A 21,932-nucleotide genomic window follows, 5' to 3' on the forward strand; every position below is an offset into this window, starting at 1 on the left:
ACTTCACAAACCTTTTTTTAAATTAAATTGAAAATTCCCTCAGTTCCCTAGGACATTAATTTATCCTAATGAATTAGTATTCACATAATTTAGTTCACATTCCTGGAAAATTTTGCATAATGTAACAACAAATATTAAGGTTTTCTGAAGCTTTTTTCTTGATAAAATAATAAATGAGGAATTTGCTTCATCCTGTAGAATTCCCAGAAGGGAGTGGAGCTACACTCTTTGCCTTTTGGCTTCACCAAATTTAAACCAGCTGGATCTGCCTCATCAAATGAAAAAAAAAGAAACAAAACTGACTCTATTTAATCAAAGCAGAGTTTAGATTTATCTATAAAGGACACCACTAGTATTTACTCCTGTTAAATTATTTCTCTTTTTCTGTAAAGAAGCATTTAGGAGCTTGTAACAGACATTGCCCTGGACTTCATAGTATTCCAGTAGTTATGGTACCTTAAGCTGTCTGTCCCCAAGTTGGTGTTGTGTTGGTTGCATGTGATATATTTTTTTCAGTATGACATTTCCTTTAAAGGTCAGTGAGCGCTGTAGAAGAAATCCCGGGTGGAACTCAGAAGAACGGCCGACAGAACCTGCTGAGCTTGGGCTCCACCTTCTCTGTGTCTGCAAAGGACTACTCAGCAGCTGCTGCATCACAGAAATGTTTGTTCCACAGGAAGGAAAAGGTGAATGATGCAAAACATAGAAGCTGATTTCAAAATGTAAATAGCACTAAAGAGGGGCTTCTCATCTAGTTTTTGTTTGACAGTGATACGTATATTAGCTACTAAGTCATCTTATTAGATGAGTATTCTAAATTGACAGACTCCAAATTAGGCATGATCCAGTTGTGGTGTCAGAACTGAAAGCACTAAAAGCAATTGTCCATAAAGATTATGCAAAAGCTGATAATTGAGCCCTCTCTGACCTACATATGTGATTTCTGCAAGCATGAAATACCATACAGACTGTTTTCATCAAACACTTTGACAGCAGCTTCAGAACAGCAAAAAAATTTCCAGAGACACTTAACCCAAACATTTTCCAGCCAATGGTGCTCAAAGGACCTAAATTTTTTTTTTGCAGTGCATGTCTGGACAGAAAGCATAGGCTAGCAGTGAATGTGCCCAGTTCTCCTAATTGACTATTTCTAGTTGCTAAGTTGTGATAGGACTCTGTTAAATGGAAAGGATAATGTTTCTTTAAATGTTGGATTGCAAAATTCAGAAATAACTGAATCACAGAAAACTCTGACATGATCTTTCACATGGAATTTTCTGTTGTGGAATGAGAAGCAAAAGATTTCAGGCTGATGAGCCCTTTCACCTCTTCCCATTTCAGAAGATCAAATAATGACCAGTGACAAATATTTGAGCTTCAGTTAGACACTTTGGAAAAGTACTTTTTCTCATATAAATTTTGTTTTATATTTTATTATCATGATTTTTGTGGGGATAATAATGGCCTTTCACAGAAGGAGTTCAGCAACTGTTACAACATAGTGCTAGTCCTTCTTTAATGTGATACAGAACTGCATCGTCTATTGGTAGGACCATACTATTATTATTATATAAATATTAATTTTTAAAGTATCTAAATGGGTCAAGTTATTGAGCCATAGTGAATGGCTGGAAGGATTCACAGCCTTATTCACATCTTATAACTTGAGGACATTTAATTATTTCTGTCTGCTTAAGGGATATAAAAGCATAGATGCATCTTATGAAAACCCAATATATAAAATTAGCTGAGGTGGATGCTCAGCAAGAAAAAAAGACCCTAAAAAATGTTGAAGTTATTTGAAGTTAAAACATGTCTACTAATAAGAACTATCAATCAGCTTTTATTATGGGTAAGAATTTCAGTCTGCATTTCAGTCTAGTTCCTAGGGAAGCTGGTCTTATTCAATCACAGTGGTGTGTATGTATGCGTTTACACGTCTGTGACGGTCCTCAAAGTAATTTGAGAATCAAATCAGAAAACATCTCAGAATAAATTAAGTTTCTATAAATGTTATGAAAATAGGTGCCTTGCAAATGAAATGGATCTTGATTAAGTGCCTTTACAGAAGAAAAGGCTTCAACATAATCTTAACCTACTTAGACCCTGGAGAGCCTACACAGGAGAGACCCCAAACAGAGAGAAGTCACCAGTCAGCATTTGCACCTTATTAGACACTGAAGTCAATTAGGTCCAGCATACAGATCAATAGAAATGGGTTTCATTGATACTTGTGTTTGGGATCTTCATTTCATTGAGAACACTTACTAAATTTCTAAATTGCAGTTTTCAGGTCCAGAATTTATTATTTTGGCTAGTGAACCACCAGTGACCTTACAGCTGCCTGGATCCATTGTGGTAAGTATGAACATTAAGAATTTAGAAATAATCCAGTGACATTTTAGCCAGGGCTCCTTGTAAGTTGCACCTGAGTCTCAACCCAGTATTCAGTCCTCTCAAAACAAGTTAGGGTTCCTGCAGAGGTATTGAGACTTGAAAGGATGTGCTTTAATTCTTAGTTATTTAGTCACTTCTGTTGGTGCAAAAAAAGCTTAATTTATCCTTCTCTGCTAAGAATGTTCACTTTAGCCCATGACTTTTGAGACAAAGACTGTACAGCAAATCTGCATTATGATGTCTAATTCCAATCTATGGGACTTCTCCAGCTTGCAAGCACATACTTTATGTTTCATTGAGATAAGGTAGAAAGTTGACAGCCGACAGCAGTAAAAATGAGGGCAAAACAAACTTGGACTTAGCCCCAAATCTAGACTAACCCTGGTGACTGTAGAATTTGAGTATTCTCAGCTGTTTTTTTTGATTCTCTGGGTTTTAAAAAAATGAGAAGTGTTTGTGATATTAATTTATGAGAAGGGAGGCAGAGAATAGCATGGTGGTGTGACCAATTCCATCAGGTTGTAGAGAGAGAAGCTGCTAGTGGGCCTTAGAAATAAAATGGTCTGGAACTTGCATTGCTTGTACTTGGCACTCATTCTTCATTCTTTCTTGTGCGTTCTTAGACTAAAAAAGGGAAATCCTATTTGTCCCAAAGGGATCTCAATGTAATTCTACTCAATGGCCAGTGCCTTGAGGTGCAATGTGACATCAAGACCAAGGCAAGAGATGTTTTCAACACCGTGGTAGCGTATGCAAACTTGGTGGAACATTTCTACTTTGGCTTGGCTTACCTGAAAGGTAACGAGACAGCTAAATACATTGACAGCCCTGTCCCTGAGAGCCTCTGTAGTCACTTTTTCAAAGAATTCCAGTAAGATCCTTTAAGATCCTTAGGTAGAAGCAGACACAAAGCTTGTGCAAAAGTAAGACTTGTTGGTTTAAACTGCACTGCACTGATGTAAACCATGTCTGCCCTAGGACTATGCATCAGCACAGCCATATGACATTTACTGGCTGATATTCCCAGGCAGAAAAGACTTGCACTCACATAATACTGAGCCATGCAGCTCCAGCAGAAATTCTAAGAAGCACTGCACTGGGAAAGACTGCCTGTGTTTATTCCTAGATAAAAGTGGGAGTACAGGTTCAGCTATGTCATCTACCAGACCTACATCTCCCTAGGCACCTTCAGATGGCAGGCACAGCTGAGGCACTGGGAAAGAGCACACACCTTGTGTGTAGGGAATAAAGATTATGAAGGGGTGCAGAACCTGAATGGTGGGAAGAATGCAAGCCCCATGAATCCTTGAGTGATTTCATAGACACCATACCAATCCAAAACATTTGTAATCCAAAATTACATACTTTCCTAAGTTCTCCATCAAAGGAGCAATAAGTTAAATCATAACACAGAGAAGTAAATCTCAGCTGACATCCCCAATCTGCTTTATTTTTTATTGCTAGTGGTGCACTCTATGAAGACAGCAGAATTTTAAGCTGCTGCGTATATCCAGGTTTATCACAGAACCCAAAATTCTCATTTCAGGTAAAGAATTCTTCTTTTTGGATGAGGAGACAAAACTCTACAAAGTGGCCCCAGATGGCTGGAATGACCAACCCAAGAAGAAAATGTCCATCATTAATTTCACACTCTTTCTAAGGATAAAATTCTTTGTCAATCACTTCAATGTTATTCAGTAAGTGCACAATTCTGCTGACTGAAGGAAAAGCAGTAGCATTTAGGGATACCATTCAAAGCTCCTCCTGAGTTCCTAAACCCTTTTCTATTCCAGGCACGGCTTGACAAGGCATCAGTTTTACCTGCAGCTTCGTAAAGATATTTTGGAGGAGCGATTATACTGCAGTGATGAGACTGCCCTGAAACTCGGCGCTTTGGCTCTACAGGCAGAGCTTGGCAATTATGCTTCTGAGGTGTGGAGGAATAATACAGTATTTCTCAGAGGTCTCTCTCTACAGATTTTTGCAGCTTTTGTTGGTCATGTAGTGTTTAAAGAAGAAATGTGAATAACAGAGAACTTCAGTTAAGTCTTCCAGATAAGTCCTTCAGACTTAACTTTAAAAATTACAACATTTTTCTGATTACACAGTAATGAGCCTGATGAATTGGCCAGGAAATATGGCAGAATAGTGAGAGTCTAGGTCCTTCATAATTGATAATATATCCTAAAACTCCAGAAAATCTGTAGAAAGTTTCCAACACAGGCCCAGCTTGAATGTGTGGAGGGGTTTAAATAGATTAGTAAATAGGGAAGAGAAAAGCAAATGAGCACTTCAGAGTTCACAGCTATTTTATGTGTAGGCTCAGATCCACAAGCTGCAAAGACAGAGAGGTCTCTGATTGTATGTCTGAACTACCTGTCCTAGTTTTCAAGTGTATAGAAAACACCCATTTGTGTTGTCTTCCACACCTTTAGCTATGTAAATCAGTGTAGCTCTGTTAATTGAACTCTGAGTGGTCTGATCCATGTGGTCACATCCATCATGGCAATGGATCCCTTGCTGTAGGTTGTACAGACTCAGCTGTAGCTGTCAGCTCTAAGTGCCGGACACACATGTAGGCCCAGCTCCTTTCTTCTCTCTGCCCAAAGAAGTGGTGTGTGCTTTCCACAGCTGCCTGAGCACAGGTACAAGAGGCAATTTGGCTGCCAGGACACTATGTGCTATTCCCACTTTCCTTTGGGAAATGGCAGCAGGGTGACTTCTGCAGATGGGTCACACTGAAAATGAAATGCAATGAATAAGAAAAGTCAAGAAAGAACAAAAGGCTCCTGTCTCTTTGTTTTTTTCCATTTTCTCCCCCATAGATGCATGGAAAGAGCTATTTTCGTGTTGAAGACTATGTTCCAGCAAGTCGAATAGAGAAGATGACCCTGGCATATGTACAGCGGGAGCTCGCTAAATTACATCGTATGAATCGCTCCCTATTTGAGGATGAAGCTGAACTAGAATTTTTAAAGGTAATTTGCCATACCCCAAACACTATTAATTTTGAGGTAGAAATCCCCTCTCTATTTACTGTTGTCTTTTTTTTTGCCTGATACAGAGGATTTTAGATAGGGTAAAAAATTTGAATGGTCAACAAAAACCTCAGAATTTCATTCTGCTGTAGATACTGTCACTTATCACTAGGAGTTTTTGTAACACATTTTGGTGTATTTGCAGCATTCTAAGGCTTGATATGAGTTTTTGGCATGTTACCAACATGTCTGGGCTCCAGAAGATTATAAAACATGAGAATAAGCACTTTTTTTGACTTCTGAAGTTACAGCAGCTGTTCAGCCACTTTCTAAACATGTAGTGATTGTTTGTTTAAAAGTATCTGTGAAACCTGGAAGTGAGGAAGGAATTACCTGAAGTATTTTCTCACTTGACTATTTCTCTAGTGTTCTAAAGTGTCATGATGACATGGGATTTAACTTTTTCCCTGCTAATTTCTCTTTCTCCCCAGACCTCTCTGCTTTTGATTAAATGAAAAATATGAGGGATTAGATGGCGGATAAATACCAGTAGTCATTTTGCTGCAGTGCCACATGCTGTTATTTATAGCATCATTTTAGTTCAGTTGTTATTTAATTATATTAGTTCCTCATCTAACACTGTCAGTGCAATTGAAGAAATAGATTGAAGCTTAGCCTTAATGACAGTCCCATCATGCATGGCAAATCCAATGAAGAAAAGCAGCTTTGTTAGTATCTGTTTCAATGAATAAGTCTGTAGAATGAGCCAACACATCATATAAAGTGAGAAAGACAGACCCCATGGCAAGAACATGTAAAATCCAAAAATGAAGGGGATTAAAAATTAAAACCCAGATTCAGCTAGTGATTATAGATGCCCCAGTTTTCAGGACCTGAACATTTGTACACTGGTTACTTTCTGAAAAGACAGATCTTCTTAAAGTGTTTTATTTTGGTCACTGAAAATCTCTGTTCACAATTGAAAAGTAATTTGAGGATTCTACAGTAGCTTCCCAGAAAGAAAATATAAGGTTTTAGGATAAACTCATTTTGGTCTGCAGACCAGACAGTAAACCTAATCATATTCCATAGTTCTGTAAAGTGTCTGAGTCACATTTTAACACCTTTGTGGCCAAGTACAGGAGTAGAAAGAACAAGCAAGAGCCCCCAGAACGTCTGGGTGAGTTCCTCAGAATATCCCCTTCATGGTTAGATGGCAAACACTGGCTCCTCAGACACTCAAAAGCATTTTCTCCTCCATCTTTATGGGAATTTTCTTCCCATGAATCTTTTTGAGTAAGGCATGGTAAAAGCACTTTTTCTCTACAGGTGACTCAGCAACTTCCTGAATATGGGGTGTTGTTCTATCGTGTATCCCAAGAGAAGAAAGGGACAGAAGGGGACATCATCCTGGGAATCTGTGCCAAGGGCATCATTGTCTATGAGAACAAAAATCACACAAGAATTGCCAGTTTAAGATTCCAGTGGCGTGAAACAGAGAGAATTTCAGCTCATGTGAGTTGGAACTAACTGAAACTCTTCTCTACTCCACTACTTTACTGCCTTTCTTCCTGTTGCTTTGATAAATTTATCGCATTCAGAGAGAGAATTAGAGTCACTCTGTACAGGGAAGTCCTTTCTGAAAAGAGTTTAAAATCAAAGCTGGATCTGGATGTGGATATGAAGATACTGAGTTTTTTGTGAGGTATAGTTCTGCAGTATTTATGCTGAGGCCAAAGACAAATTACTATAAAACTCAGCAATCTAGTGTTGACCATTACAGAGACTATGCCAAATTTCTCTATGGCATATTCCATATTCATTCCTCTCTTGTCTTTACTGCTCTTTTATTCTGTTTTTCTGCCTACATCAGGTCATGAGATCATGTCTTCCACTTTCTAGATCTCATTATCCCCATCCTCATCTCTTAGTTTATTGATGTCTGCTAACAAAACAGTATTGGTGACAGGATTGTGACCCATTTCTAAATGGGATTTTGACATTAGAGATGTATCAATGTATTGTTGTACAGTTTAGGTGTCAAACTGAATTGCACATTTCCCAGCTTGTTTGCTTTCCAAAAATGGTCCTTCTCCCCCTTGAAGATATGTTCCTTTTCATATTAATTTTTTTAAACAATTTTAACATCTGTAGGGCCAAATTCTGCAGTTTTAGCAACCTGTTATCAATGCATTCAATGTCCTAAGGCTCTTGACTTTCAAGATGGAAGAGTTATGATCCCAGTGACAGACACCTGGCTTACAAGTGCTGAATTTACAACAGACATTTACTGCATTCAAAAGGGATGCAGTCAGGCATAAATACAACTGAACAAACCAACAAGATTATATAAATGAACTGTCAATGCCTCGGTGTAATGACTGATGTATGAAGCAACCTGTGCTTTTTTTTCCCTTCAGAGAAAAAAATTCATGATTGAAAGCAGCTTCAGTGGCAAGAAACATACCTTCATTACTGATACAGCCAAGACATGTAAATACCTACTGGACCTCTGCTCTGCCCAGCACAAATTCAATGCACAGATGAATTCCAGGCAACTTCGGCAAATTTCATCAGGTGAGGTATAAATGCACTTTTGTTACTGGGACTACAGGACAAGGTTATGTTTTAGGTAAGGTACATTCACCAAATCTGAGTTAGAACCTGCCACCCCAGTTTCACTCTGCTTCAGTTGGAAAATAATGTCTCCTACTACACTGAAAGTTAGAAGAGTCTAATTTGTTTGATTAAGTCTAGTTTGGCACATGTATATTAGCAGACATGTGCCAGAGGTGAAGAGGAGTCCTCTGATAATAACAACTATGTAGCTAAACCCAGAGTTTTTAAAAAAAGAAATTAGCAGGATTTCACTTCCCTTCAGGGGAATTCTGCTGCTGATAATTGCGCAGAAATGTATCAGACCTACCCCAAATATAACCTGAAAAATGTTCCACACAAATTAAAACTATGATAGTGCCCAGACATGCTAGAGCTGAACTTAGTTATTTTGCATAAGACAATGCAACCCAATGGTTCAGCCCCAGGGCAAAACCACTAAACCACTAGAGGCACATGAGTCATACCCACTTAACTATATAGCTGCTAGCAATTCTTATCTTAGATTTTGCCATGTCTGTGGAAGATATGAATAGTACCTTCTCAGGCTTCAGATTTTCCACAGTTTCTAAGACAAGATTCTGCTCTGTCCAGGGCAGGTACACAGCACATCTCACTCACAGTTCTCAGCATGTTCTGTAAAGATGGGTTATTATGTATTATGTATTATGGGGAAACTGAGGCACACAAGAAATAAGAGCCTAAGCTGACTCACTCTTGACTTCAGTGGAGCAACATGAATTTTCACTAGCTCATCCACTGCCTTGAACAGAACCATGATCATTTACAGCCCCTTAGTGCTTGACCTGGTGAGTCACTGCAGGAGAATCTGGTGTCATGCCTTATCTGCTGAAATGTTCCTTTCTGTGGTAAAACCATCAAAGTGTTGACAACAAATACTACCATGGAAACAGGGTGATTGATACATTGATTGCCTCCTTACCACTAAAATTATTTTATGAAAGGTGAAATTTTTGCACAAAATAACCATGGAAATAGGCCCTAGGCTGGCATTTAGGTTCAAGGCATCTTGCACCTAAATGTTTGTTGCTTGACATCTCCCGCTTCTAACATAATTTAGTGGAACTGTGCTTTATTACATTCAAATGAGTGCTAATTTCTTACAGTTTTCTGTGTTACTTTTGCTTGTGGTAATTTATCTTTAAAATTACATTCCAATAGAAGAGAATAAAATTATTGTGAACTAATAAAATTATGACCCAAGTACTGATTACAAGTACACCAAATCACTGAAACAAGCCAGACTTACACAAGCCATGTGACTGCAGGTTCTGGGGTTCAGGTGTGTGCTTGCTGTCCCAGAAAATAAGCTTAGTAAGGCAGTGACACACAGTAGTTAAAAATTCTGCCTTTGCCACCACAGTGAGGCTGTAAGAGGTTATGAGGCTCTTTCTGTATGCTTCTGCCTCCAATGCACTGTTCAGATGTATAAGTCACCATCACTTCAAAAGTTGAAGCAACCCTCTACTTCAGAATCACTGTGGCAACTCCCTGGCTGCACTAATACTCTGGACTGTTAAGCCTTCTGATGCCTCAGGAAATGCCTCTTATCAAAGCCTGGATTTAATGCTGCAGAGCAATGTTCTAGAAAGTTGTATTCAGGCTACCATTTGCTAGGAAAACACACTGGAGTTTAGCTGTCATGTACAAGCAGAATTTAAGCTTATGTTTATGTTAGCCTTTATCAAGTCGAGCTTTTGTTTTACTTTCCAGTGTGTCTCCAATTGCCTGCTGTCTCTCTGTCCTCCAAGTCCCCTCTCCAGCCCACCCAGTGAGAACCTAAATAAATTAATGTCTCCTTCAGCACCACCCTGTTTCAGAAAAATGAAGTCTTTTGAGAAGACAGATCTGTATATTGCAGAGCCCAGGTGTCATTAAGCAAGTAGATTTCACAGAAAGGTAGACAACTGGATAGCATGTGTTGCCACCAAGATGGTCCCCATTTGACTTGTGCAAATGACTCAGTTCCTTGGTGTCTCACTGAACTTTGGAGAGCATGTCTTGGGGTTCCTGTCTTCTCAGATATAAATATACTGGAGTGGAGTCCCTGTGAAGGATAAGAAACTACCAGCCTGGATAATTCAGGCTCATAAGACAGATGTTTGTCAAATACCAATCATTTACAAAACATACTTCACAGAAATATTCAGGTCTAAATTATATAAGGTTGTACATTTCACCCGTCTTTGTGGAAAGTGCATTTGTAGTACAACTCACAGAAATTAAACCTAAATGCAGCATATACTTTTTATGAAAGTAAGCTCCTTCTATTCACCCCAAGGACTAGGTATCCTCAAGGATAGAAGAAAAACTGTATCTGTAATGTCAATATTTTTTCTGGCACATTCAAGAGATTTTATTTAAAGTTCCTTTGAGCTTAAAAAGATGCAATAATATCACTGGATTTGTCTTTGCTTTGTCCCTTCTCTTGCTTCTCATTCAGAGGACAGTAAATTTGTGGAAATAGACAAATCAAATTCTGCATATGCAGCTCAGCGTGAACACCTTGCCCTTATTCAGAGACTGTCTCGCTCAGAGAATGTGCTTTATGGAGCAAACCTGGAAAACCTTTCTGCTGGGATGATGAGCAAATCTTGTGATAACCTCAGTGTGGAAACCAACAACAGGACTAGAGACAAAAGCAATCTTGGCAGGTAGATTCGCTTTTCTTCTCTGAACATGTGTAAGTTTTTAGTTCTTAAGGTCACGCCAAAAGGTCTGGGGCTCCGTGGTAATGCAAATACAGGCAGGAAGTCAATAGAATAACAGAGAAGAACTTGAAAAAGAGTGACATTTAAATTTGTACCAGACTCAAGAAGAAAACACTAATTGGTTTATGGAGAAGTATAAACATGGGGGAGAATAAATGTAAAATCATTCATATCTGTGTATCTTCACTGGAAATTACAGTATGTGAACTAAAAAACTATCAGAAGCTGGTTTTGATCAGGAATGCAGAGATCATTACCTAGTTGATTCCTCCAGGTCTAAATGGGCAGTTCATAGGGAACTGTGCAAGAACTTTTCCCTCTTTGTTTTGGTGCATTCACTGTGTGGGTGGTTACTATAGCTGCACAGCCTCAAGGCCTGTGATGAATTCTAGTGCCTTTTAGAATACTAAGAGTTAGAATAGCATCAAGGACAACATGAGTTACCAGAAGAACTTTCAGACATAGTTTTGCCTAAATGGACAGCAGGACTAAATGAATCATGGTGAAGCTATGCTGTTTTCCTGATACCTGCAGTCAACCCAGAGCAAAACACAGGAGGAATCAGTCATGATATGAGTGGTCTAATGGCAGCTGTTATTACCTCTCCCCTAAAATGAAATATGTCCCAGAAATTAGAAAACTCATTGCAAGGCTATTAACCTGTGCATAACCAACTTGGCTCTGACAGACTAATGACAAGGAAGAGTGCTAAATACCATTGCTGATTTTTTATTGCAACACAGTCTTCCTTTCCTGTCATGCAGATCTTTATCTGGGCTATCCCAGTCGGAAATGCACATCAATTTGAATGGAAAGCAAAGGAGTTACGACTTCCTCTCTATCCATTCAACTCAGAACACAATCAGTGGTGAGTATAATAACCATAAAGAGACAGTACCCTTCCATGTTTATTGTTTCAATAGGAGACCAACATATATTGTACTGACAGATTAAAGACTATCCCTTTTTTACTTCTAGTCCTGGAAACTAATCCAGAATTTAGCAAGACAAGCTGTTTTCTTCCCCATAACTCCCACTTTACATCAGGTTCAGTGGTAAGGGACTTTGTGATAAAATTATTCTATAATGGTGCCCAACACTCTGCAGAGATGTACCTCAGTACACTCAGTACACTCAGACACTCCTACATGGGGCAATATCCCTGTGCTCAGAGGCCATTCTTTGGTTCAAAACTGAGATCTACAACTCAATAAATAATGCATGAGACAGCACAGGCTCCAGGTCTTTCCTCTCCTCTTGCACTTGAATGACACTTCCTGGAATAAGATATCTAATTTTCTCTCAGAAGCCAGACTGCATGCAGATAGGGAGCCAATCTATGGAATATGAAGCTATGCCTATCTGGTTAGTCCATGTGTACTTTAAACACACTGTGGCCATTGCTCAGTGTTAAGTAGTCACCATTGCAATTTGTGTTGGTTGGATAGCATTTTTGTAGCCAAAAGGGCCTACAGGGCCTAAGGCTAGAGCCCACAGAATATTTTGTGTCCAAATCACCCTCAAGTTCAATGGGCACTACATGTCTGACTCTTCTAATCTTAATAAAAATGTGACAGAAAAACATATATTCTCCCCGAAAGGAACATTGTAGGAAGACCTTGCACAGCTCTGCACAGTATTTTTGAAAGAATGAAAACTTCTGAAGACTTGTTTGAGCTTCCTTCCAGAATTATAATGATTCAAAAGTAACAGTAATGATCAAGTCAAGGACAAAATATATATTAATTTTTGAATCTCCAGTTTTGCATAATACATAAATATACTGTCTCCCTGCATTAATCTACATTTATTCTAGCTGTTTTGTTTCTGCAGCACCTGGATCACCAGCCATCCAAAAGGAAGTTTTACTAAGTGGTCTAGAAAGAGAAATCATTTGTGTCAGCCTAAAACGTGACCCTAAGAATGGATTTGGTAAGTAAGGAACATAAATGTTATGTTTGTTACTGGTGTTAACACTGATGCTTGCTGACTCAGCATCACTGTAAACTCCTTTAGTCTGTTTATTCTTATTATAGATTAAGAATATCAATCTTTGAGAAGGACTAAGAATTTCCGGGACTATAAAGGACTAAGCACATAAATCAAGACCATTATATTTTCAGAAGACTGACTAAGGCCACAGATATCAAAGGAATCAAGTGCCAAGAGTAGAATGAAAGAAATGTGGTTTTAGTTTTGTGTCTGAAACACATGTGTACTGATTTTATTTATCTTAGACCTTAGAGGTGGTGCCTTGGGGGTGCAAAATGTTTACACGAATTTAACATGAATGTTTCTCAACTTTTGGATTGTTATTTGGATAATATTTTTGTTACCTAATACCTTAATCACATTGTATCCAGTTCTTGTGGATGAGTTCAGACCATCGGGTTTCACAAATGACCATTAATACAATTAAAAATCAATTTATAAATAGTGCAGCTCTGTGTGTAATATCCTAATCCCAAACCCAACTATTACAGCAATGAGAAGAATGTACTTCAATAGTCAGAGTTACGATAGTGAAACTGAACTACTGAACAACAGATTTCATTATCTTAGATCTCCTAGATTAGAAGTTGTCATGGCCCACTTCAGGTTTCCTGGTTGTATAATGTAGAATGATGTTCAAATTTATCTAATGAACTTTTATGTCATTTCTCTCCTGCAGATGTTAAATGCTGCAGGTCCACTCAGTTCATGACTCTGCAATAAAGTAGTTAGAGTCTTTAAAAGTACCAAGCCAGGAAAATATTGTTTTTTATTATTTAAGTTATATCTAAATAGTGAGCAAAGTCACTGGCACACTTTAATTATGATGTAAGTTTAAAGCTCTCCCAAGTCAGGACCTTGATGCCCTGTAAATCAAAGCTCCCCATCCTTCAGATCATGTACAAAACTTATGCCATTGGAGTAAGAGCATTTTGTGCTCCTAAGGTTAATCTTATTTAAATACTGTCAGTGTTTGCATTCTCATGCTATCTCGTTTTTGCAGGTTTTGTAATTATTGGAGGAGAAAATGTAGGAAAATTAGACCTTGGTATCTTTATCGCTTCAATTATCCCTGGGGGACCTGCAGACAGAGCTGGAAATATCAAACCAGGTCATTTTCTGTAGTTTTTAATTAGAGTTAAAATACTTGCGTAGTTTAAAGTTAGCTACTCTGAATTTATTTGCTTATTTAGGCATGCTTTCTCTTGCTTTTATCTTTTTTTTAAGGAGGACGACTAATCTCTGTGAATAATATTAGTCTTGAGGGTGTCTCATTTAATACTGCAGTTAAAATCATACAGAACTCTCCTGATGAAGTGGAGCTCATCATCTCTCAACCCAAAGGTATAAAGGCAAATGCCTCTGCTGGCTCTGGGATGCTAATAGTTAACTCAGGACACTCATCTTTATTAGGCACTGGGATGTAGTACTAGGTTCTGGCTACTGACTGCCAGTTAGTACAACCATACACTAAAATAGTCACTTCTAGGAGGTATCATGTGATATCTCTGCTACATCAGTGTGAAAAAAATCTCTTATGGGCTGCCTTGATGAGTACTAAAGGAATTTTGGGATTTCTTTCTCTGCCAGAGAGTGATAGTCATCTGCAGTGAGGAAGCACACACATTTCTGAACACTTACAATAGCAGTGCTCCATTTTATTAACTCATTTTCACTAACTCATTTTATAGATCTGATTTCACAATCAGCTGAAATATGAAGTCACTTGATCCTCTTGTTCTGGGTTTAACAATATTTTTCTTTCAGTTTACTTGCTATTTGCATTCAACAATGTCTTATTTTGGTATGGATTTACAGACATATATGAAGAAGGATTAAATGAAGAAAAGAATCTATCAAGAGGAAACAGCACTAGTGGATCTGAGATCTCTTGTGTAGACAGTGGGAGAAAAAAGATTCAGGACTGTCATACAGCTCTCCCCAAAGAACAGGACACAAATATAGATGAACTTGAGAAGACCTGCTCTTGGAATTTAGCATCAAAATTGGGCCCTAGGATTCCAGTCTCTTCAGCTGGTAGCCTGGATATAGAGGTAACTGAGATTTTGATGCTGCTCAGTAATGTTACACCCAGCACACAACATATAACAACATACCAGATACATGCAGAAGGGAAAGTAACTGTGAAAGAAAGGAGACAGAAAACCTTGAAATAAATTACATTGGAAATGTCAAAACGATAGACATGTCTGAAATATTTGAATAAATGGGGAAACTGTTCTACAAAATGTTCTAAATATTCTCCTTCCTTTTCCAGTAGAGGGACAAAATTTTGATTATTTTCTTGTGATTTTTTAGTTTTCAAACCAGTCACAGAACATGCCGTGTCTAATTTCCTACTTTTAGACATCCTCCCTATATATACTCAGGTTATGTGCATTTAGACAGATTGCATTTTGAGCTTCATTAGCATAAGCTTCCAATAACATCAGGGATATAAATGGTATCGTTCCAGGTTTACAGCGACAGCAGAATCAAACCTTTTACATCTTCTGGATATGCTATCTACTTTTTTTTTTTTTTTTTTTTTTTTTTTTTTTAAATTCCTTCCCTCCCCTTTCTTTTTAAACCAAGATGCTGTAATCTCATTAAAGTTTTTGTTTTTGAGACAGGTAGCTGATTCTTCTCACTTACCATCTCCATCAGAAACCAGCCCAAAGGAAATCTACACGGTGGAGCTTGTTAAAGAAGATGGGACTTTTGGAATCAGTGTGACTGCAAGTGTTACTGTTGACCTTTAATTGTCTGTCAAATTGTTACCTGAGAACAAAGACAGAAGATAGGCTGATAACAGAAACTCCTAGCATGGCACATTTTGAACATAAGTGTCCAAGTGTTTGACATAGAATGCATAAATACTGTCTTTGCTCATTCCATGGTTCTTACCCATACCATCTGTGAAGGAAGTGTCCTGGCATAAAGCACATGGCAGTACAAACCTTTTTTGTCGTTACTCAGTTTGAGAACAAGATCTACCACTGAAAGCAAAATTTGGTCAGGGAGGACTAGAGATGGCAGCAGTGAAAACTATCTTGGATAACAAGTGCTTGTCCTAGCTATTTAAGCTGAATTAATCTCTCCAGGCTGAGATATCCTTAAAGTCTTTGCTGAAATGGAACGTGAAGCAACAGCCATTTCATTGCCTGCAGAAGAAATTAAGGGCCATTTTATTCATCTGAATTTGGCCAGGGGATGTAGATGGACAGAACATGATTCTTAGGTTAATCTGGAATTTCTCTGACTGCCCAAGTTCAAGTCCATGCCTGATATATTGTCTGAAAGATTAATAATTGAAGAATGAATACTGCATAGCTTAGAAGCTGGGCTAGATAATAACTGAAAGATGCAAGACCATTTTATGTGAGCATAGCGAAAACTTCATGACCATTTAGTAAATATTTTTATATGGTCACATAGAAATTAATTGCATCTATCTGAGAAAATAAAATAAGATTACTGCTTATGCAAGTATATTACAACCTGATAGGGTTTTGGAGTAATATACTCTTTCCTTTTTTTTCCAATATTTAAAGAAGAAAGTAATTCCTGAAGCGGTTACTTTGCAATGCATGTGTAAGTTGCTTTGATTTTTACCACAGGAAGAATATATGAAGACTCTAATTTGTGGGCATGTTTTGCAGGGTGGAATTAACACCAGTGTGCGTCATGGTGGGATATATGTGAAGTCCATTATTCCCATGGGACCAGCGGATAAGGATGGACAAATAAAGATAGGTAACATGTCTGGCAATAAAACCCTTGGCAGAGCTCACTGTTAGTGTGGACAATGAAACACATTTGGGATTGGAGGTGTTACAAATGCGAAATGTAATATATGGTCCATCACTCCTCATCCTCTCCCTGTACTATATGTAGGGATCTCACTGAAAAAAACACAGAAGCCTCACACCAACATTGTAAAGTCACCTTCTGTAGCTGCAATCAGGCTAGTGACTCTGACATCATTGTTACTGTGATAACCAGATGCTATCACTGCATTTACTTACAGAATACCCTGGAATGTTTTAGCTGCTAGTTATAGAATGCTGTACAGCAAGCAGTATTCCTTTTCTATGAATTAATATTAATTTGACACATGTAAGCATGAAGATCTATTGTAAAATGGGCAGCCTCAAGGTTTACACCCTCTGAACCCAAACATCGAAGCAACTTGATGTTCTTTGTTGTTTTTTGTTTAATTTGATTTTTTTACCTCAGGTGATCGTCTGCTGGAAGTAGATGGCATCAGCCTCTGTGGCATCACCCACAAACAGGCTGTGGAGCACCTTAAGAAATCTGGCCAGGTTTGTACAACAGCAGAGATCAACAAGATACCCAGCAGACTAAACTGGACTTAGTGTGAAGCACTAAGTAGTCAAGCTTGGCTGAAAGAACCATCCCTGCTCTGCTCCAACCTCATTCCTCTAAACAGAAAAGTAGAAAGACTCAGGGCTCACCATGTCCTGTGTAACTGGAACCTGTTCATCACTGTTTCAGATTGCCAAACTGGTTCTAGAAAGGGGAAACTATCAATTGGCAGATCCATGTCTGACTGTTAATGACAGAAAGGAGGACCAATGTGCAGTTGTTTCTGTGGCAACATCCCTCACAGATGGCACCAAGGACTGCTGCTTTTTGACAGATGGTAAGTGATAAAGGAGCTCAGGGTGACTTCCTACAATGTGCAGGAAACGCATGAATGAAAATAATTCTGTGAAATTTCTGTGGGTTGGAAGGAAAACTGAATAAAATGATAATATTCAATATTAATGACATTATCAAAAATTAATTCTGAAAAAAATACTTCTAATGTTCATAGAGTTATAGTGGCTAGATATATTTGAATTTATCCTAGGCATAAATACTGTCTCTCTCAGCCTTTGTGAAACTGGGCTGGCAAGGGGACACCCCTGTCTGTACCCCATAGCACTCTTGGGGCAGGAAGCAGCTGTGTCGATGTGGCCAGGGTGTTACTCAGGGACAGCCTCACCAGCACAGCTGCTGATGCTGTGACAGTGATGAAGCTGGAATGAACTGGAGACTGCCATCCCTTAAGTTCTTAAAAGTAGAAGATTTAGACATCCCTTACAGAGAGTTTAGCCAACAAATAAATGCTCTATCTTTTACTGAAAGGTTGTCTCATAAACATTAAGTCTGAACCATACCTTTCCATGGGGAAGTTACTCCTCTACACTGGAATTCAGCTACAAGCATGGTGTTTGGGAGAGGCCTCTTCTCTCATTCTTGACTGGAAAGAGCAGTAGCTCCAATTCTAGCATAACACGCTGGTTAGTGCAAGACCTAAACTAACACCAGGCAGCTACAGAGTAGTAAAATCTATGCAATGCTTGGAGAAGAATGTCAGAAAAAGATAGAATGTGAATGTCTTTATGTTGGTACAGAAAGCTTTTTCCTTAATGGGCTTGTACCAGACTGTGAACACACGGTGGAATAGATTCCAGTTCTCCCTGTTCTGACAGTGAGATTTCAATGACTTACATAAGATAAAGGAACACCTAAACCTTCTTTTGACTTTAGTATCAGTAGATCTACCTCTGCAGCACACAGGGTAAGTCTTTTGAGAATATGGTTTATACTGACTGGCTCCTCAGGGGGTACATATTCCATGGTTCCAACTTCTTTTCCAATCTCTGATTTGAGCAGATAACACATTTGAAGTGAAATTAACCAAGAATTCTGGAGGCCTTGGATTTAGTGTCCTGCAAATGGAAGGAGATGCTTGTGAACACCTTGGAGGAGCTATTGTCAGGATCAAAAGACTCTTTCCAGGGCAGCCAGCTGAAGAGAATGGAGAAATTGAAGTTGGAGACGTCATTTTAGCTGTGAATGGGAAACCTCTCAAAGGGCTCTTATACCAGGTAGCAGGAAGTATTATTGGGGCTCCATATGGGTAACAGCTTAATAAAGACAATGCATTTAAACTTATTCATCACCAGAGGGAGGCAGAATGTGCACATAATTAATCTGATTTTTATGTAGGATGCCTCTCTAGAACTCCTATGCAGAATTTCCTTTCTAAATGAATTCTGACAGCTAATTTCTTCTGTTATTTAATTTATAAGTTTCTACCACTAATGTATGAATGCTATTGTTAGATGCATACCAGTTGTTAATTAGTTGGAATATTTGTTGCTGTTATGCATGTTTGGAACAAGTTTACCCCTGTGGTCATTTGTGCTTTGTAATGTCATGCTAAATATAATGCCCCAGATTCAAATTTCTACCAGGAGTGGTAAGTCCTGTGTTAGTTTTTAACTCGGAATGAGAAATTCTATACTCAGTGAAAAAATTAAATGGTAATGACCTATATGTGGATTTATTATTTTCTTTGAAATATGGCAGTTTGGGGAGCTACGCTGAAATTATTGACCAAAGATGTGTTACTGCCACATGTGGTTTGAATGAATTTGCCTGAAAATTCTGTTTTCTTAAAGAAAATTAATTAACCTAAACCTATGTGCCTGATGGTGAAACAGAAGTTTGTAAACAGAACTGACTTGACTTTAGATACATGTTTACATATAAACTATGGTCCATTTGTATGAAAATCCTTCAGTGATGAATATTGGCCCTCAGACATGGCTGAGAGGCACAAATACCAAAAATGTAACATTCACAATAAAAAACTTCCTCCATCTCAGTTGGTAAAATGACACGTACAATATACTGTGCTCCATCAAAAATATAACATTCCTTCCTTCCTTCCTTCACCCTGTTTAGGATGTCCTGCATTTGTTAAGAGGAGCTCCTCGAGAAGTTACACTGCTACTTTGCAGACCACCAAAAGGTGTTCTTCCAGAAATAGAGCAGATTGCTCTGGTAAGGCAAAGCTTCTGACAGAAACTTGCTTCTGTAAACCTGGAAACCTATCCAGTCTTGAACAAGGCCCTCTTGAACTCTTCTCCAAGGCCCTCTATTCCTTTTCTTTCCCTTCCTGGTTTCAACTCAACCCCCAGAGTTCAACTGACATTTTCTTAGCAACCAAAATAATACAAATCTGGCAGACATGAAATATATTTCTCCCAGTCCAACAACTTTTGAGTTGCTGTACTATCATTGGAGTGGAACAGCACATACCCAAGCAGGTCTTCTAGTTGTGCTTCTAAAAATACTCTACCAGATCCTCAGCCAGAAACTGCAGATATTCTCAAATGCAGCTATTTTAACTCCCCAAAGTGAGAAGAAAATAAAGAATTTTTCCTATCCAGACTACTCTTAATGAGGTAAAATAAATGAAATAATGGTTTCAACTGGTTATTCAGGTTCTTATTGATAGGAGAGGAAAAGTAAAACACAAACAAACAAATGAACAACAACAACAACAACAACAACAACAACAACAACAAACAAACCAAAGTGTAGACACTGCAGAAACTAAAACATTGCCATTAGATGTGCTAGCCTTTTTACTCCTGCTTCTTGAACACAACTCATGGACACATAACAAATACTCTTGTAAGAAATATGCCTTTGCATTACTCTTGCTCCATTCAGAATGGCCCACTCACAGTTCCCATCCCACTAGGACTTACAGCCACCCACAGGCAGACAGAAATGAGAGTCAGAACCATCTCCAGATGACAAGCTGACTCCTGATGCCTTGCTGCAGTGTGCCCTTGGCTGATTTCTACGGTCAGTCACATGGGTGTCAAGTCTGATAGATACTTCCATGGAATGAAGAGAATATAGACACAACATTGAGGCCTGATGTGAATGGAAATATTAAAAAATAATCTCTAGCAAATAGTTAATTGGGAAAAGTGATCTGGTGTAGTAGTTTTGATTGGAACTCTTGTTGAACATGAAAAATAAGCATTAAGACAAAAGCTATTGGTGAGAGAGCACCTCCCATTTTTTCTCCTTCCTTCCAGCTACCGTTTAGTATTTTCCCATTCAGAAGCTTGTTAATACTAAAATTTGCCTTTTCAAAATATTTTGCTCTTGAGGGAAAAAAAGATGGGAGATTAAAAAGGAGTTACACTAACCTTTCTGGTTCTCTGATAGACTCCAGCACCATCTCCAATTAAGGACTTTGTGGCAGAAATGCCAGGCAATACAGAGGCAGGAAACAGTATGGATCAATCTACCAGTGATGGAGGTAGCACCTCTCCAGACCTGGAAGACTGCCTCGATTCTCCAGTGGGAGAAGATTTCAGTGAGCCTCCTGAGGATGACAGCTCAGCTTATGAAGAGCAGGAAGCAGAGGTTCAAGACAAGCCCATCCAGAAACTCCCAGCTTCCAGAGAGAGTTTCTATAAGCATCTTTGGAGGATTCATCAAGAAGCTTCCAGTTCTGAAGTCTTCCCCTCTCTAGAGGAGGAAGTGAAGCAGAACTGCTACTCACCATGTGATTTTGGACAGGCCAAAAGGTAAGGAATACCAAAATCTTCTCTGCAGCCCTTCTTTTGATTCTTAGAACTTTGAAAGTTAAATTGCTAGAGTTTAAGTACATGGCTCTCTGCTTCTAATCACTCCTGATTACTGAAGATTTTGCTTTATCATCTTATTCTGACTCACCTAATCTGCTTTCCCTATTTACTCTCATCTTATTAGAATTTTGCATAAGTCTGCATTGCAAGATACTTGTAAGACTTCTGCACCACTGTAATCATTTTTGTTGCTCAGCTGAAGGTGGTTGCCATTTGAAATCAGTGAAAAACTCCTGTTCACCTTAATAGGAAACAAATACTTTATTGATTATATTACTTTTTACTTTCAATTTTTTTCAGAGTTGACTTAAATACGCACCACAATTTTTGCTTATTATGTGATCTCTTCATTTCAAATTTTTTCATAGGACATAAAATCCTCAGAAGACAAACTATGATCATGGAGGAAAAAAAAATTATTTTCTGTTTTCTGGTCTTCAGAAGCCAATAGAACCCCTGAGACAGAGGAATTATACAATAAAATACAGTGCAAATTGACTCAGTGTCCTTTTATACTCCTTTGGATATATCAGACACTGTCACACAGAAGACAATCCATTCCATTTTCATCATCTTTCCCAGTGCAAAAAAGTATAAATTCTCAGAACAGAAAGGATTGATGCAAAGACAAATTGAAAGTCTTCCAGATGCCTTTAACTTACAGCTTTAGTAATTTTATTGAGAAACTAGTTTCTATTTCTCCAGTCACTTGAAATAATCTTATTACTTTTGACACTCATCAAGCA

At 38.4% G+C, this 21,932-nt stretch overlaps 1 protein-coding gene across 1 annotated transcript in view; it reads left to right on the plus strand.

Moving 5' to 3' along the window:
- The window catches only part of FRMPD2 (FERM and PDZ domain containing 2), a 43,835-nt gene extending 22,705 nt beyond the window's left edge, over positions 1-21,130 (plus strand). The window contains exons 4-24 of the mRNA XM_066324450.1: positions 536-686; positions 2,287-2,358; positions 3,021-3,195; positions 3,944-4,094; positions 4,191-4,329; positions 5,223-5,375; positions 6,705-6,890; positions 7,796-7,952; positions 10,456-10,666; positions 11,488-11,591; positions 12,557-12,655; positions 13,719-13,826; positions 13,943-14,059; positions 14,534-14,769; positions 15,169-15,453; positions 16,378-16,471; positions 16,955-17,040; positions 17,234-17,381; positions 18,401-18,615; positions 19,478-19,576; positions 20,762-21,130. Of these exons, the coding sequence (XP_066180547.1) occupies positions 536-686; positions 2,287-2,358; positions 3,021-3,195; positions 3,944-4,094; positions 4,191-4,329; positions 5,223-5,375; positions 6,705-6,890; positions 7,796-7,952; positions 10,456-10,666; positions 11,488-11,591; positions 12,557-12,655; positions 13,719-13,826; positions 13,943-14,059; positions 14,534-14,769; positions 15,169-15,453; positions 16,378-16,471; positions 16,955-17,040; positions 17,234-17,381; positions 18,401-18,615; positions 19,478-19,576; positions 20,762-21,130 (3,355 nt within the window). The remainder of the gene's footprint in view (positions 1-535; positions 687-2,286; positions 2,359-3,020; positions 3,196-3,943; positions 4,095-4,190; positions 4,330-5,222; positions 5,376-6,704; positions 6,891-7,795; positions 7,953-10,455; positions 10,667-11,487; positions 11,592-12,556; positions 12,656-13,718; positions 13,827-13,942; positions 14,060-14,533; positions 14,770-15,168; positions 15,454-16,377; positions 16,472-16,954; positions 17,041-17,233; positions 17,382-18,400; positions 18,616-19,477; positions 19,577-20,761) is intronic.
- Positions 21,131-21,932: the final 802 nt, after the last annotated feature.

This window comes from Sylvia atricapilla, chromosome 8 (genome assembly GCF_009819655.1).
Source record: "Sylvia atricapilla isolate bSylAtr1 chromosome 8, bSylAtr1.pri, whole genome shotgun sequence".
NCBI lineage: Eukaryota > Metazoa > Chordata > Aves > Passeriformes > Sylviidae > Sylvia > Sylvia atricapilla.